Source organism: Carassius carassius, chromosome 29 (assembly GCF_963082965.1).
Source record: "Carassius carassius chromosome 29, fCarCar2.1, whole genome shotgun sequence".
Lineage (NCBI taxonomy): Eukaryota > Metazoa > Chordata > Actinopteri > Cypriniformes > Cyprinidae > Carassius > Carassius carassius.
Window position 1 is genome coordinate 6,488,572 of NC_081783.1, and position 17,180 is coordinate 6,505,751.

Genomic DNA, 17,180 nt, shown 5'->3' on the forward strand with positions numbered 1-17,180 from the left:
AAGTACCATTATGATATATATTTTAATAACGAAATAATAACATTTAAATCATTATTTAAATAAATAAATAATAGTAATACTAATAAAGTAGCGCACATTTAACATCTAAAGGCACGCGCGCCATTTCTAACACGAGGATGAACGTAATAAAGACAAACATGGAATTTCCGCTTACGATAGAAAATCTAATTCAGATGGTTTACTTAACGAATATTCGAGATGTCTCAGAATTCACTAGAGTCTCATATCTAACAGTCATATCTAATAATCGTTAAAAGGTAGTTACCCTCTCTGTTGAGATGATGTGGTTTTCAGACGGACAGACGATGAACAGCGCGCGGTGAGCAGTCTAGAAAACTGAGCAACGTTACCAGAGACTTGCAATATAACTCATCCGGCAAAAGCCTTTTAAGGTCATATCGTTTCCCCTCGGTGCGGAACAAAGCCAAACGTAGTAGTGTTTCCATTGACGACATGATTTGCCCTGCATTTCATGGCACAATAAACAGCGTCTTATCGAGAAAAATGTAAAATATGAATTTTCTCATAGACTCTCAAAACAAACCACAAAGCATATTGTATATTATATTGTAATTTGTTAGGCAAAAGCGAGACACTTAAGGCAGCCAATGTTTTTGATGGAGTTGCATTTTATTAAACTCACATTTCTTAAAAGCATATAAAAATGCATAGACATTTCAGAATTATAACTTTCCGTGTCACTTCTCTTCTTTTCTCCTATAATTGAGAGAAAGAGAGAGAGAGAGAGAGAGAGAGAGAGAGAGAGAAAATCAGACAGAGGTATACAATTCTACTTTTAATATTACTTGTAGCACACTGATATTCATCTGTACAATTAACTCCGACATATTAAGATTAAACATGCAAACAAAACCACTTAATTTTAAAAGAATTGTACACACACAAAAATAAGAAATCCCAGAAATAAACTGTGTAAAGACATTGAATACCAACTTAATCTCTCTTCAGCTCCTCTATGCACATCTCAAGTTTTTCGTGCAATGGTCCCCAGTTTTTACAATCTATGAAAGATAAAGAAATGCAAATTGTAACAAAATTAAAACATTATCTCATAATGAAATGAAGAAAGAGGGTAAAGTTGTTTAAAATACAAATACAAAACATAAGATACCTGAACGCAAAACCATTAGTTCTTGAATGACCCTCTCAAGTTTTTCTTGGTGTTGCAAGCAATTAACACAACCTGGGTGGGGGGTTGAAAAGATTGATAGGTTTAAAAGACCTGAATTTGAAAATGTACTGCATGATCTCTATGATAACAACCATCAAACTTCACCTGGTTCATGCGCTCCTTCAGCTGCATGCACAGCATCACTCTCTACTGAAGACAGAGCAGGTGCTATAAATACAAACACAAGAAATACATCATATCGGAGATTCGAAAATAAAAGCTATTATATTTCAAACTTTTGCTACAAAGGTCTTGTTTTCCCAATAACAAAAATCTTGATTAGATGTTTAAACATTACAAATGCTGCACTTTTTTTTAACCATACATGGCTTTCTTTACTAGTGAAGACCATCATCACCAGCATCACCTAATCATGTGGTACAAGAGAAAACTTTCATCCTGTGTTATCACAGTTGAAAGTGGCTCTTAATTGCCAAACTTGACCAAACCAGGATGGTGAGATAGAGAGAAGTGGACAAAAGAGGACGAGTACATCAAAGGTCTAGTTACAGAAATGTACTCCACTGAGGTCCTCATTTGGCAGTTTCATTAAATGACTAATAAATCCACATTTGAGATGGCCAAAACATTGTGAACCTTTCATGAACAGTATAACTGACCATATTTGAAACAGAAATAGTATTTCGAAACTCTTTATAATTCCTAATCATATGTTTGATCAGTTTAATTGCATTTTTGTGCGGTTATTTTTTTGCATCTATAATTAGTACAATGCATTCTTATGGTGGCATGCATGCCAGTGTACCACCCTATAACTGAGTTTGAACAGCACTACAAATATCCATTTCAAAATGAATGAAAAGACTCATTGGGGGGACATGCACACACACAACTCCCTTATAAGCAAGAATTAAAAAGGCTTTGACAACAAGCTCCCAAATGCACTAATCCTTTCAGCAAGGCTATTACTGCGCACTTCACAAGAATATCAATCAGTCTGGATTACAGCTACTGTAATCAGGCAGCCATCGTGTAAAGAAATGCTAGAGACAACTCTGTTTGATGACTCAATTTTCTCGCCCAGTCTCCCAATGGCTTCAGACAAGATTATGGATTTTTTTATTTTTTGCAATAATGGTATATTCTGAGAAAACCTGTTGAGATCAGTCTATGTGACTTAAGGCAAAGGGTGGCAATTTTCTACATTTTTCAGACTATAAAGCTTTTGAATGTTGCTTTGATACACCCCAAGCTTTTTGTGCACCACGTCTTTTCATTTTTAAATAAACATAAAACATTGCCATTTACAATAATCATAGTTTTAAAAAGGTATAATGAAAACTTTTAAGTGGTATTATACAAAGCAACATAAAAAAATTTTTAACCTTTAGTCTGCATCAAAATTGCTCTTAATAGTTAATGCTGCATAATTTTGTAACCCTACACCACAAGAGGAGATACATCAGAGATAAGTATTACATTAGTACTCATGTTTGGCTTTGAGTTTGGTTTTATTAAAGATGTTGTGGTTAAAAGGTGTTGTAGAACCTCTGAAAGTATTAGAGATATTTCTGTTATTTATCAGGTCTCACTTGTACAGTTAGCATCGCTGTAATTTATAAAGGCAAATGAAAAAGGACAAATGATCGCACCAATTCTTTTTCTCTTTGCCGAAGGCAAACCATCATTGTTCAAGTGCTTTTGGCCCACACTGGGAAGCAGTGAATTCCTCGTCCTCATACCTTTCATAGATAAAATTGAAGGAAATAATAACAAAGCATTACATAAAATCAGAGCCCTTCATTTTCATAATCATATTTCCTATGTATAAATGTTGCATTAAATATGTAATCAGCAAACCTAATATTAACTAAACTTGAAGATACACATCAAAGAAAAACTATCAGTCAAAAGTACCTGGTAATCCTGTCGATTTATTACTAGGCTGAGTGTGAATGGTTTCTACAGAGGATCGTGTGGTCTGAGGTGTCTTGAGAGCCGGTCTTTTACGAGTGGGCGGCTGTAGTCCTGACGGTTTAATTTGCTGTATTCCAGAGTTTGAAGGTTTTGCAACTGCAACCACATTACGATTTACACAATACATAATTGATATTTATAATACAACATTAGTAGTATATATATATATATATTCAAAAGTTTGGGTTGTTATGCTCTTTATCAAAAATATAGTAAAAACAGTAATACTGTGAAATATCATTATAATTTAAAGTATAAGCTTTTCATTATTAATATACTTTAACATGTAATCTATTCCTGTGATTGCAAAACTGACTAGCAGTGGTTACTTCAGTGTCACATGGTCCTTCAGAAATCATTCTAATGTGCTGATTTGTTGCTCAAGAAACACGTCTTATTATTAATGTTTAAAAACAGTTGTGTTGCTTAATATTTACATTACATTTAGTCATTTAGCAGACACTTTTATCCAAAGTGACTTACAAAGGAAGTAATCAAAATCAACAAGATTGTAATGATATACAAGTGCAATAACAAGTCTCAGTTAGCTTAACACAGTACACGTATCAAGGGGCTTTTTTATATTGCATAATAAATAAAAGAAAACCGAAAGAATAGAAAACGAACAGAGCGAGCCAAGTGTTAGAGGCCTTTTTTGCTTTTTGTTAATTGTATAATAAATAAAAAGAACACACAAAAGAATACAAAAAAATGAAGAAAAACGAGCAGCTAGTAAATGGATATGGTGTAAGTCTTTTTTAAAGAATGGAATTAGGATAAAGAGTGCTAGAGTTAGGGGGTCAAATAAAGATGGAAGAGATGTGTTTTAAGCCGATTCTTGAAGATGGCTAAGGACTAAGCTATTTATGATGATCATATATATGATGGAAACTTAATATCAGAATTATTTTAATGAACAGCAAGTAAAAAAAAAAAACAGCATTTATTTGAAATTGGATTTTTTCTGTAACATTACAAATGTATTTACTGTCACTTTGACCTCAAATGCTTTAACAATTATATAATTACGCAAATGTATGAAATGTGTACCATTGTGTACAAGCCACTCACCAGCAGTGAAGTTATATCCAGTGACAGGAGAAACCATAGAGGTCTGTTTTAAATAAAGAAAAAATAAAACAAGACCAATGTTTGTAACCAGCTGACTGATTCATAGCAACATAAAGCATTGAGTTTCATACCTTAACAGTGCTAGCTGATGCTATGTTCTTGATAGGAGCAATGTTCTTGCCCTTGTTCATCTGTAGCATCTTCCTGTTGCCAAGCAGGGTGGTGGATGATGCGTCAGGCTGATGCGGGGCCGGCGGCCCTTGGAGAGTCTTTGGTTTGACCGCTACCGTGGAGTTCACTGACAACTGAGGCCTTGGAGGAAGACTGGATTTGGGATAACTCAGCTTAGAGGAAAGCTGAGGAAGCTGTCTTTTGATTGGAAGTTTTGTGGGACGCTTGTTCTCATTGGCTGGTTCTGATGCACAGTGACTTAAAGTGCATGCTGCTGAGACTTTCTGACTCTGACTCGAGCTCTCAGTCGCCTGCACAGCATCAGTTCCATCGTGATTACTTGCACAAACAAGCTCATCATTTGACTGGGCCTCGATGCTGTTGATCACAGACAGCCTCTTTCTGGGCTTCACGTCTCTCATGATCTCAAATCTGGATTCTTTGCCAAAAACGATAGGCGTGGATGTAACCAGGAAGCTTGTCTTCAGGTCTAATGTGTCATCTAAACAAAAAATACTATTTCTGCTGATATTTCCCATATCAGAAGAGGGAACAGACTCAGCATCCGCCGATCCAGGACTTGATGTTTTTTTGTGATGCTCCTCTGATGCTTGAAGCTCAGAAGCATCATTGGGAGCATCGACAGAGCAAACAAATGCTGTGGTGCTTATCTTAGCTTCTGTTTCTCTGCTGTTAGAGGTTGGTTGAGTGACACCTACAGAGTTAAAAGCATCATTAACCTGGTCAGCTAATTCTATACTCAAGGGCTTTATTTCAACAGTGGTGTCCTTCAAAACTAGATTTTCTGGGGGGATAAGATCAGTGGTTGTATTATGTTTAATCATCTCAGGTGGTTCTATAGGAACAGAGTTTGATTGTTCGACCTCACCAGAGGGTTGAAGAGGAGCACTGGCTATTTGCTCCACAATATCAACAGTTTCATTGATGTTGAAATGAGTTTCCTCTGTGTTTTTTATTGTATTAACCTCAGTAGAGTTAATACTAGCATCCAGTTTTTCTTGTGGCTGTATGTCTATAGTTCCTTCAAGGTTTTCATTTGGCTGTTCTGTAGTAGTAGTGTTTAATGGTACAGTGTTATCACATGCATTAGTTTTAGATTGAGCTCTGTCTAGATGAGGAATATCCACAGTTGTATTAACCCCAGTATCAGGTCCTTCTTTAGGGTCATGTGACTGGACCAGTTCAACAGTGGTGTTTCCGGTCTCTGTCTTTGTATTAGGGTCATCAATATCCACTGTTGAATTAAGTGTAGGGTCAGACCCCTCCTTTGGCTCTTGAGACTCAAAAATGCTGTTCTTCTTTCCGATGTTGTGTAGATCAACAGTTGCATTGATACCAGCGTCAGACCGTTCTTTCGAGTCATGGGACACATCAAAAGTGCTGTTCTTCAACTCTACACTAATTAAATCAGATTTCTCTAAAGATGTAATGGATGCCGTGGCATCATTGCAGTCACCATCTGCTTTGCCCGCTGTTGCACTGGTAATGTCTTTCTCATTCTGTGGTGATCTAGTAGACATGCTTACATTTGCTAACTGACAGTGCGCTCCAAGAGAGCAATTAAGGCCAGAGTCATTGGTAGCCTCTTTTCTTGGTGCTAAAACTCCTTCATCCTTATTTTTTGCATGATTTTCTGATGGCGTGCAAGCAGGGGAATTCAACACAGTTCCTGTTTCATTTAAAAGAAAGGATGGGCCGACGGTGTCATCAAGAAATCCAGACACTTGAGGAAAAGGTTCATCTGCAATTGAATAGAAACTAGAACACAAATCTGGCAATTTGATAGGCTGGTAAGAGGAAACAGGTTTTTGAAGAGATGAGCCGGCCTGGGCAAGCTTCCGCCTTAGAAAGCTCTCCATTTCAATAGCAGGCGGGTCTCTGAAAGGAATTCAGAATCTGTGATTATGTAGCTTCCTGAAACCTACTTACTGACAATCACACATTTCACAATGGATGACACATTTGTTACAAAAGGAAGCACGCGGCTGAATTCCCTGAAAACTGGTCTAAATATAAACACTAAACTATCACATGTAGCATAGAACAGTATAGATAAGTAATATGAGTACATCTGATAATTACATAACAGAACAAAAATACAAGAAACAAATACAGAAAAAACAACTGCAACGAAAGTTTTGCTATGGTGACACAAATATAACCGTTGACACGGAATATTGGTAATAAGCCACATCCAAAAAATGAACAAACAAACGATACAGATTCTAAAAAATGATAATAATAAGCAGATCAAAAACTTTAGAAAGCATTATCATCATCTTACCAAGTCTCTAATCACCAGGCCGAGTGTTTTCAGAGTCGATTTGAAAACGGTGACATTCTAGTCATTGGACGAGGCGCTCAGTTCTCGACCAATCAGAGCGACGATCTGTGTGGCGTCAGAAATATCACAGCGCCCCCCAGTGCTGGCTGTCGCACACAACAATCAGTATTATTTATTTCTTTATTCATTATTATACTATAACTTTGCCAATAATTAGTCAGTTAAATTATGAAATTCTCTTTAATTTTTGTAGACCGCCATAAAAAACAAAGGTTATGAAATATAAATATTATGTAGTTTAATCAATGTAGTCTTTTTAACACATTGCTCAGTTTCACTGACTGTATCTCCTCCAAATATTCCTTTCGCTTGAAACTTAAGAGGCTGGGAGGACACTTTAAACCGGCGATAGATGTGGAATATATATATATATATATATATATATATATATATATATATATATATATATATAATAAATCGCTCCCACAAAAATAATGGTAGCCTAGTCAGTGATTTTTAAATAGTGATTTGTTAACTTAGTTATGCAAATTTTCTGAAGTATCGTATCCGCATTCCATTAACACAAACCGTAAAATAAATATTAATAATAATAAAAATAATTAAATAATTAAATACATGACATCACAACTGGCCAATCAAATTAATTAAGCAATAAGAATTTTATTTAATTTATTTTGGAAACATTTATGCATTGAAGATAATCAGAAATGACTGATTGGAAAATGGTAAAATTGTGAAGTAATTTACTCCACTTTGACTGATTAATGTTTATGTGACATCATTGGGCAAGTTAGGGAAGAAATGTAAATCTCGACGTATATTTCCACCACAAAATTATGATTTTCTATTATTTAATTTCACGTTTCTGTCATTCTGCAATAATGACTTTTAGTAGGCCTACTTTTATGCATAACTTTTTTTTTATTGAAAATGCACACACTATAACGTGGAATGTATATTTACTCAAAGGAAACAAACATGATCAGTTAAAATGATATCTAAATTAATACAACTACTTAATCAGACAACAAAAGGCTGAAGAATTGCATCATACTCTGTGTCCTCTACCGCCCACAGCAAATCTGGGAACAGGGGTAATGCCTTGGAAGGTCCTGTGGGTATTGTAGTTCTCGTGGCTGATCCCTATGCATTTAAAAACTTGCATATGAGCAACAGCTGACCTAAAAAAGAACAATGCATTTACGAGTAAAATTCAGATTTAAAATGACTAAATTCAAATGAGGATAGACAACCCCACTGAGGGGGCATGCACATTTAATGTATGAACTTTCATTTAAAAACTACCTAAGAAATCTAACCACGTGACGATTTCAGATAATGACGACTCTTCATTACATCGTCGCTCTGGCGTAAACATATTCTAACATAAAAATAGCGTTCATCCACTTTATCTTAATTAAAAAATGAGATTGCAATTTCATCGGAAAAGCATGTGGGCGGCATGAGGTCAGGGGATCCTGCACACAGCATTCCTTCATTGGATTTGGGAATCTCCTCCTGCTTCATAACAAACCTAGAGGTCCTAAAATGACAAAAAAACATTTTGCCCCAGCCAGGACTCGCTCACTTTCGCACAGACACACATCTTTAGAAACTATTACATAACATTTTGCGTGCTTAGTCTTTTTTTCGGGATCCCGGTTCCCTCCGGTCGTGGTGCACAACCTATCCCAAGACTGACTACATTTCCCATCAACCCTTTCGGCGCATGCGCACGCCGCGTTGTCTGGCAGTGGTAAACAGACGTCAGAAGGGAGTCTTCGCCTCGAGTCAAAACAAAACAAAACAAGAAAGATCTACCAGGAATAGCTGTTTGTTTATCTCCATTAACAGCAGAAGAGAAGCGATTCGGCGGTAATTTCAACAAACCGCCAAGTTATTGAAGAGAAGTGGTTTTCTTCGACTTTTACCGGAGGGAGAATAACTCATAAAAACTGGAGTTGGCTAACTAGGTGGCCATCTAGTTACTCTCGCAGTAGTAAAACTACGCTTTTCAGTTTTGTCCCAGAGGCCGAGTAGCCGGCGATCGAGTTCAAGAAGCGGACAGGCGGCGCCTTTTTGTCTTTTCGGAGAACACATCGACCGTTAGTGGGATACGGGAAGCCTTCAACGGAACGGATTCGTTCGGCGCGAGCGAGCATCGTGTGTAGCCGCGTCTCGAGGAACATGGCAGATGGTGGCACGCGCCAGCACACAGCGTGGAGGACCGTGCACACTTGAACGACAATAACACAGATTTTTTTATTGTATGGTAAAAACTACGTTACCCGTTATGATAGAGCACTCAAGTAAGATATTGTCTTTGTACTTTTTTCTTTTTTTGTTAAAGTTTGATCGTTATGATTTAAGGTTTACGTACGGATTATTTTGGCGATTTAACAATCTTGCTTAACGCATTTAAGTTGGGATGCACTTAAATCATTTTAAACCTATATTTTTTATGTTTTAACCTCGGAATGGATCCCGATTAATTAAATAACGTGACTTTGTTGACTTTGACAGGCAGCTGTAACAAGTAATTCCCATTCACTTGAATTCGTTTACAAGGACAGTATTCTTACATAGTATACAAGTACATTCAGTTTACAAGAAAGATTAGTGTACGACTTGATGCGATCATATTAAGTTGGTTTATTGCTCTTTTTGTAGAGTTTGTAAAATGGTTTACTCGTTTTTTCCTGTCTAAAGTCTAATTGCGAAAGCCAATCAACCATTAGCTGCTATAATAGGAACCAGTGGGAGGTGGTTATTTTAGCAATTAAAGCGCATTTTATGATTGGTTTTGCGATTTCACCTACTTCACTGCCTCAATTAGATTTTTTTTCTGTAAAAGAGTGTTTAATTATATACAATAGTTCATAGATCATCCTTTGTCACTCCAGGGCGTCCTCCTTTACTGTGGTTTATCTTTTGACAATCCAGCTGTTTTGATGTGTAGTGAATTTCCTTTGTTCTTTCTCCATTAAACAAAGAGACCCCCTTCTATCCTCGTTTCCTCTATGTAAATCAGAAGGTTTATGTTCGTTACTATTAAGGAGATTATTTGGCCCCTTTAATCTCCAATCTGAGGATTAACTGACGCTATATTGGTGTGTTCAGATTATTACGAATGTGCTCCGTTACGCTCCAGACAGTCGCAGTTAAATTCAGTACGGATGATTTATACTGTAGTGTAATATATTAAAGAAGAAAAAATATTTTCTAAACAAGATTATTTTACTTTTGGTATAAATAGTCGTACTCTTACTTTTCATCGCCCAGTCTATTTTTTTTATTTATTTTTTTAAACTTCGCATCAAAACTTATTCACTGAAATCCAGCCTTCCTCTGAAATTATCTGGATTGCATCTCATAATGGAGGAAGAAAACGTACCCCCGATTGACCCAGATTTTGAGCCGCAGAGCAGACCGAGGTCATGTACATGGCCGCTGCCTAGACCCGACATCTCAGCTGTCAAAGCCGGGGGGGCCGACGGCTCAGAGTCTGCTGCTGGAACTCCACCCACCGAGGAAGATAAACACGAGCCTCAGCCAATCATATCCGAGCCTGAGAAAGTCGCGGTCTCGGAGGGCGGGGTTATCACTGGAGTGGGCGGAGCTACGCCTCGGAAAGGCTCTTCCAGGCGTAATGCCTGGGGTAATCAGTCCTACGCGGATCTGATCAGCCAGGCGATTGAAAATTCGCCAGAAAAACGACTTACTCTGGCGCAGATCTACGATTGGATGGTCAAAACGGTGCCGTATTTTAAGGACAAAGGAGATAGTAACAGTTCTGCTGGGTGGAAGGTACGTCTAAACAAGATTAAGACTTAATAATAATTATAATCAGGGTTTGAAATTAACTTCTTCACTCCCCTGCCAATTTGTCAACTAAAATTTAAAGTACTGGCCATTCAGAACATAAATAAATCAATAAATAAAATAGAATTTTCCTGCTAAAATCAAGTTACTGACTATTCAGAACTTCTACAAAACAAAATTATCAGAAATAAAACACATGATGAAACTCAGAACTTTTTTTATTCAGGAGTCAACATTTGAAGTAGATCAAAAAGGTTCATCAAAGTTGTCCTAAAGACAAGAACGGGTATTGTTTTGGTTCTAGGACCAGTTTTATGGAAGGTTTTGATCCACTTTAAACGTTGACTACTATATATTTGTATTTGTATTACTGGGCTTCCTATCTTGGCCAGGACACTCCTGTAAAAGAGATTTTTAATCTCAGTGAGGTTCTTTCCTGGTTAAATAAAGGATTAATAATATATTTTGTTTATCAGATTGAAATGTTTTTACGCTATCAAGCCTCTCCTCTGTTGACATCCATTTAAAAAACAAACCAAATAATGATAATTCATGCCTTAAAATATAATTTCAAGACACCTTCTCAGTTATCAAATGAGAATATACCCCCCCCCCCCCCCCCCAGCAAATTGGCTTGTGAGTTCACAGCATTAAGTAAATTTTCGGGTGTTCATTTCAAACCCTAATAGTAATATTTTCAATCGTGCTGTTTGGTTACTGACATTGTTTATCACTTTTAGACTTGATTTATTTTTTTGTCATTCCATTTAGAACTCCATTCGCCACAATTTATCGCTCCACAACAAGTTCCTGCGAGTGCACAATGAGTCGACTGGAAAGAGCTCTTGGTGGATGCTCAACCCCGAGGGGGGCAAAACTGGCAAAGCCCCTCGCCGCCGCGCCGCCTCAATGGACAACAGCAGCAAATTGCTTAAAAGCCGTATTCGAGCAAAGCAGACTAAAAAGCAGGCCGGAGCGGCTGGGATCGGAGGCTCTGGAGGTTCCCTGCAGGGTGAGGGTGCCTCCGGAGCTGGCGGTGCAGACAGTCCCGGGCATCAAGGTCAGTTCGGAAAGTGGGGAGTGAACAGCAGCAGCCCTTCCTCTCGCGGCAGCCTGGACGACCCGGACATGTGGACGAGTTTCAGGCCACGTACAAGCTCCAATGCCAGCACGCTGAGTGGGAGGCTCTCTCCTATTGCCACGGGGCAGGAGGACGAGGATGACCTACCTGAGGATGGTCTTCTTGGTGGCTATTCCACAGGGAATCTTCCCCCAACACTAACTGAGACGCTAATGGAAGAGCTGGATTTGATTGACGGGCTAACGTTAATGACAGGTCCGCAAGGTGGTGCGAGCCCTAGCACAGCTCCTCCTGCCCCACCTCAGCCTTTGCCCTCGGCATCCACCCTGCTGCCTCGAGTGTCCAGCTTTCCTTCATTTCGGCAGCTGCAGCAATCAAAGGCTACACAGGGATCCACTCTGCCAGGGTCGCAAAGCTCTGTTCAACCCAGTGCTGGATCGAGCACAAGCCAATCAAGCTTTGGAAATTCGCTTTTCAGTCCTCTGCCCGGTCCGGGTCACAGTGGTTTTAGCACTCACGTGCCCTCCAGCCTCGAAGCGCTCCTGATCTCCGATTCGCCCCCACCCAGCGATGTTATGATGACCCAGATGGATCCTCTTATGCCGGGCCAAGGAGGTGGTGGGCTTTTGGGGCTTGGGGGATCTATGTCCAGCAGCCGAGCTAAGGCAGGCCAGATGTTGCTGAGCAAAGGCATTGACACGAGCGCAGTGGGGCTGATGAGCCTCCAGCCTCAACCCCAACTCCAGCACTCACAGATGGGCTTTGGAATGATGCACTCGGCCATGAGCCAGGAACCACCTCAGCTCGCAGCTATAAAGAGCCAGCATGAGGTGCCTGGCGCTGGGCTTCTGCAGCACGGAGCTGTCCCATCACCCGGTGGGAACGGAGGCCTGCAAGGTCTAGGCCAGTTTGCAACACCGACCTGCTTCATGCCCTCCCAGGACCGTCTGCCTACAGACTTGGATATCGACATGTTCACTGAAAACCTGGACTGTGATGTGGAATATATTATCAACAGTGATCTTATGGATGGAGACCTGGTTGACTTCAACTTTGACCCCATCATACAGGGTGGACAGGGCTATACTGGGCCAGCAACCCAACAGAGCGCCTCCCACAACTGGGTGCCCAGCTAACTCCATTATTAAAGATGATAACAGGTATTTTAATTCTGGTTTGTTTTAAAAATACAGTTCAACTGAAAATACCTACCCTCAAGTTTTACCTACCCTCATAATGTTCTAAACCCATTTTATTTTCTTCACATGAACACGAAAGAAAACTTTACGAATGTGCTCTGCACTGACATTGAACATCAGTGTGATCCAATGTTTATCTGGACCCCACTGATTTTGTAAAATGCTGTATTAAACATTCAGACACATTCAAAAAAAACATTCTTCATAAGTCAGTAATACAGAAACAACATGAGGATGAGTAAACGACTATCTCTTTTTAAAGAACTATTCTTTTAATTTAAATTATGGTCTTACATTATTCTTTATTTTGTTCCAATGTGTTAATCCCTTTTCTCATGATTAATTTACAGGATTGTAAATAAGACATCCATGAGACAACTTTTACAAACAGATGTGGCACATTGTCTGAACATATTCTAAAATCTTGCCTCTGCATTTGCCATCATACCTCAAATAAATAAACTGCTCAGCTAAGGACAACACACACTTGGCCAAGAAGTCTCATGTCAGAATTCTCAATTAGACGATGAAATCAAACCTCATACACGTCAAGTGCCAATGTCAACTGAAGAGTGTGCTGTTGGACACAGAGATCGTTGTTTTGTATATTTTCTCTCTTTTTTTGTCTCATAATTGCAACATTTTTTTGGCCAATCTTGGACTCCAGTAGCACACCTAATAAACAGCTAATCATGTTTATTACATTTATGCCTATGATGCATAGTGTGGAGATGGTACTCGTCCTTGGTCTTCTTCAACCTGATAATGGAACTCCTTCGGCCAGGAAGATCAAACTCTGCAGCTTTTCTTGATGTGAACTTTTGTTTGTTGAACAGCAGTGGAGAAGTGGGAGCAGCCGAGATCGATGGAGTGATTTTCACAGCTGACCTGACGTTGCTGTTGTTCTCAGCCCCCTTCTGAGCATGAAAACAACATGGCACCACAAGAATGTTAAGTTGAGAACAACGTTGAGTGGCGACGGTTTTACTGACCACAGAGCACAGCTGAACTGTTAAGGTGTGCTCGCTCTATCTCAGTGCTATGAAGCATCAAAGTTTCAAGGTGGTTTGGTGACGCTGTGGTGTTCAATGTGCAATTCGTTTGGCTTTTATGACCTCTGCTTTCACAAAGTGATGTGCTGAAGAGGCTAATAACTGAATGATGATTTAACTGTCTGCTCTTAAGTGTTTGTTAGTGATAACAACAGTATGAAGAAATGTGATTATCCACAGGGCATTTTGATGCATTTTTAATCCTGCCAACAGGTTAAATGGTATAGTGTTATAGTTGGAAACTGTGCCCTTTTGCAGAATGCAATATCTGAAGATTTATTTTGTGTGTGTGTGTGTGTGTGTGTGTGTGTGTGTGTGTGTGTGTGTGTGCGCAGGAGGATATGTGTGTACATTTGTGTGCCTGCAAATATGTTTAATGCTCTCGAAACTTGATTCCAACACACTGACAACAGAATTCAAGGTTACGCTGAATCATTTCAATTAAGCGCAGAAGAAAGATCTTGAAGAAACATGGCTACAATAATGAGATGTTATGGTTCCTCTGGCATGTTTGACTGTGTCCGCAGAAGCACAGAAGAAAAACTATTTTCTCATGTTCAGTTTTTCATAAATGGCACTACTCCTATTTTATATATATATATATATATATATATATATATATATATATATATATATATATATATATAAAATACTACAAAAACAGTTATATAGGGCATATTAACTACAATTCTAATTTAGATTGGGGTGTTATCGTTAACAGACTAATAAGAAATAGCTGTTAATGATTTTTTAATCTGAGCAGAAGCTATTTCAGATCATTTTTAACGTCATTTTCTATGTAATCTTTTATTTTTGTAAAAGATGAAATGCATATAGATTTTATACAATAACTAAAGGAACACTAAGAACTGCACGTTGGATGGACGGAAGCACTGCAGTGCGGATAAGCTTTACGAAACCTTTCTGAAAGATCTATGTAAACTAAATCCTAATTTGATTGATTGCATGAGTACATTCAAGAGAATACAGTCCATCGAAAGTTTCCATTTGCTAGAATTGTTTGTGCTAAACAGAAAATATATATAAATCTTGATTTGCTAGGTTGCTTTTTAATTGTCTAGGCAATGATTTCATCTCAAAATGCGAGACTGGTCCAACTGAAAATTATTAATGCAATGTTTCACTCTCAGGGTTATGAAAAATAACAATTTTAACAACTTCTAGAAGGAAGTAATGAGATAATCATGTTATGACTTCAATGCTCATGGCCTTTTCAAAATTATGAATGTCATTTATGCAAGCCAGCATCACGTAGATATTTTAACACTGCAGAAATATATCTAATGTTGCAGCTTATTATTAGAGATTTATCTAATGTATGCATTTGTAGAGTTCCTACAAAACTTATTAAACTGCCAGTGAACACTATAGCATGTCACTCCAGAGAAAACCATTCAGTTTTAAAGCCCTTTTCTTTTCAACTTGTACCTTTTCTGTAATAGAAAGGTTGATTTTTAATTAATTATTTGGTCAGATGGTTTTTGCGCAGTTTAAAACCAGCGTTCTTTTGGTGTATAAATTGGCTTTAATTTGAAAGCTTGATATTAGTAACTCTTATCACATCAATGTAGTGATCTGAGCAGATTAGATTACTTGTTAAAGTGCTCTCTCCTTACAGAGAAATAATTGTAATCCTATTCATCGGTGCTAGATGTTAATATGACAATTAAAGAGGGCCATATTTGATTGGTGCATATGTAGATATCAGGGCCTTTAATAATTTTATGCAACACATACTGAGTACAATTTCTTAATGTAAAACATTGTATGAGAAATGTACCTATGTGTTTTAATTCCCAAACTCAGTTTTTGTATATTATAAAAGAAGCTGTGAATGGGGAGGGAGGGGCTTGGCCATCTCACAAATGGTGGAATGTTTAATACAGCGATTGATGATTTTTTTTCTCTTTGTTTTTAAATCAACCGTTTACATCGATGTGCTTGTCTTTTGGGGCATCTTTTCTCATTTTTTATTTTTATGTTTGTACATGTAAAACAGCTCCTGGATGTCTAAGAGTGATAGTTATTCCTGCCTGGTACATCTTTCAGAAAGCTTCAAGGCTGACGGTCACCTTTGACATTTTCCTGTGTCATTTGAGTGTTGATTTGAAAGTGATTTTTCGTGGTTAACATCCTGGCATTGTTTAATTTCTCAAAGTACAGATATTGAATATTGTATTCGTCCCATCAGACAGACGTCACAGGGCTTCTGCATGAAATGCAGGAATTCCACACCTTCCCTCTTTCCAAATCACTCTCACTTTTCTTGTTTGATATTAGCCTTCTTCCCATAGTAGTCATTCTTTAGTTCCTTTCATTTTCTAAGAGAGTTTGCTAAGTATCCCAGTTGATAACACAGAACATTAGTTTATGGTCTAGGTTGGGTTTTTTCCTCTCTTTTGTTTTGGGTTAAATGACGGGATGTAAAACTGACGAGTTGTGCATAGCCAATATACTGTATATGTACTTGATTGCTTTTTTTTTTTTTGCTCAATTAATTTTGTTCCCCCATATTTTGTTAGTCAGAGGTCATTGAAAGCAGTTCAGTATAATAGAAATAAACCTGACCTGTTCAACGTTAAGTTGATTTTGTGTCATTGGTCCATTCATTTGACTGTGTGATGAAAATTATCGACAGAAATTAGTTTTCTGATTTATTTGTCTCTCGTTTTCGATCTTCAATCTGGGTTACAGTGAGTCTGGTTCGAAGCAATAACGAAAACTACTTTTACTTAATCTAATTCCATACGAATAGGGAAGCCACAGCACAGGACAACAGACCACCAGGGGGCACATTTAAAGAAAACAAATGTTTTAGTTCAACGAATTGCTTTTTTAAGCTTGACATTTCCGTTTTTAAACATACTCTGAAATGTAGTAAACCTGAACGATTTTAATGAAATGTCTGAATTGCTGGTGTGATTTTCTCAAAGAAACACGAATGGAGATGTACCACTAGATGTCAGGATGACACTAGTAGTTTCAGAAGCCATTATTAAAAATGGATTGTCAAAATGATTGACATGCCAAGCGCTCATTCTAAAACTCTGAACATATGACTATTTTAGATGAGTAGACTATATGCAACCTTAAGGTTAATTTTCTAAATCTAGACTATAAAAACACTTACTTTCACACTTAATGACTAAATAAAAACAAGACACACCAATGATATTGCATATCTTTATAGAAAAAATAAGCTTTCACATTTCAAAATTTTTTTTGTTTTTTTTTCCCCAAGTTTTTTTTTTTTTTGCTTTTTTGGTCAGTTTAAATTTTTATAGTT

The 17,180-nt window shown here is 37.9% G+C and overlaps 2 protein-coding genes across 4 annotated transcripts in view; one reads left to right on the forward strand and one right to left on the reverse strand.

Annotated features, from left to right (window-relative positions):
• Positions 1 to 632: 632 nt before the first annotated feature.
• The window catches only part of LOC132109490 (uncharacterized), a 106,931-nt gene continuing 90,383 nt past the window's right edge, over positions 633 to 17,180 (reverse strand). Inside the window, exons 1-9 of one of the 3 annotated variants that reach the window (XM_059515596.1) lie at positions 6,699 to 6,844; positions 4,354 to 6,292; positions 4,223 to 4,265; positions 3,092 to 3,247; positions 2,827 to 2,916; positions 1,319 to 1,381; positions 1,154 to 1,225; positions 976 to 1,043; positions 633 to 738 (exon numbers count right to left, since the gene is read on the reverse strand). In XM_059515596.1, the coding sequence (XP_059371579.1) occupies positions 976 to 1,043; positions 1,154 to 1,225; positions 1,319 to 1,381; positions 2,827 to 2,916; positions 3,092 to 3,247; positions 4,223 to 4,265; positions 4,354 to 6,273 (2,412 nt within the window). In that variant the 5' untranslated portion in view covers positions 6,274 to 6,292; positions 6,699 to 6,844 and the 3' untranslated portion in view covers positions 633 to 738. Of the gene's footprint in view, positions 739 to 802; positions 1,044 to 1,153; positions 1,226 to 1,318; positions 1,382 to 2,826; positions 2,917 to 3,091; positions 3,248 to 4,222; positions 4,266 to 4,353; positions 6,293 to 6,698; positions 6,845 to 17,180 lie in introns of those variants that run through there. The other 2 variants (XM_059515595.1, XM_059515597.1) reach the window with 2 other exon arrangements.
• On the forward strand, positions 8,407 to 13,425 carry LOC132109487 (forkhead box protein O4-like). Its single transcript, XM_059515590.1, has 3 exons — positions 8,407 to 10,526; positions 11,313 to 12,782; positions 13,172 to 13,425. The coding sequence occupies exons 1-2, from the start codon at positions 10,095 to 10,097 to the stop codon at positions 12,756 to 12,758; spliced, it is 1,878 nt and encodes a 625-aa protein (XP_059371573.1). The 5' UTR covers positions 8,407 to 10,094; the 3' UTR covers positions 12,759 to 12,782; positions 13,172 to 13,425.

Excerpts from the sequence above, each read along its gene's own strand:
- LOC132109487 (XM_059515590.1), top strand. The coding sequence starts at position 10,095 with ATGGAGGAAGAAAACGTACCCCCGATTGACCCAGATTTTGAGCCGCAG. Across the intron at positions 10,527-11,312 it reads ACAGTTCTGCTGGGTGGAAG|AACTCCATTCGCCACAATTT; the intron begins GTACGTCTAAAC and ends CATTCCATTTAG.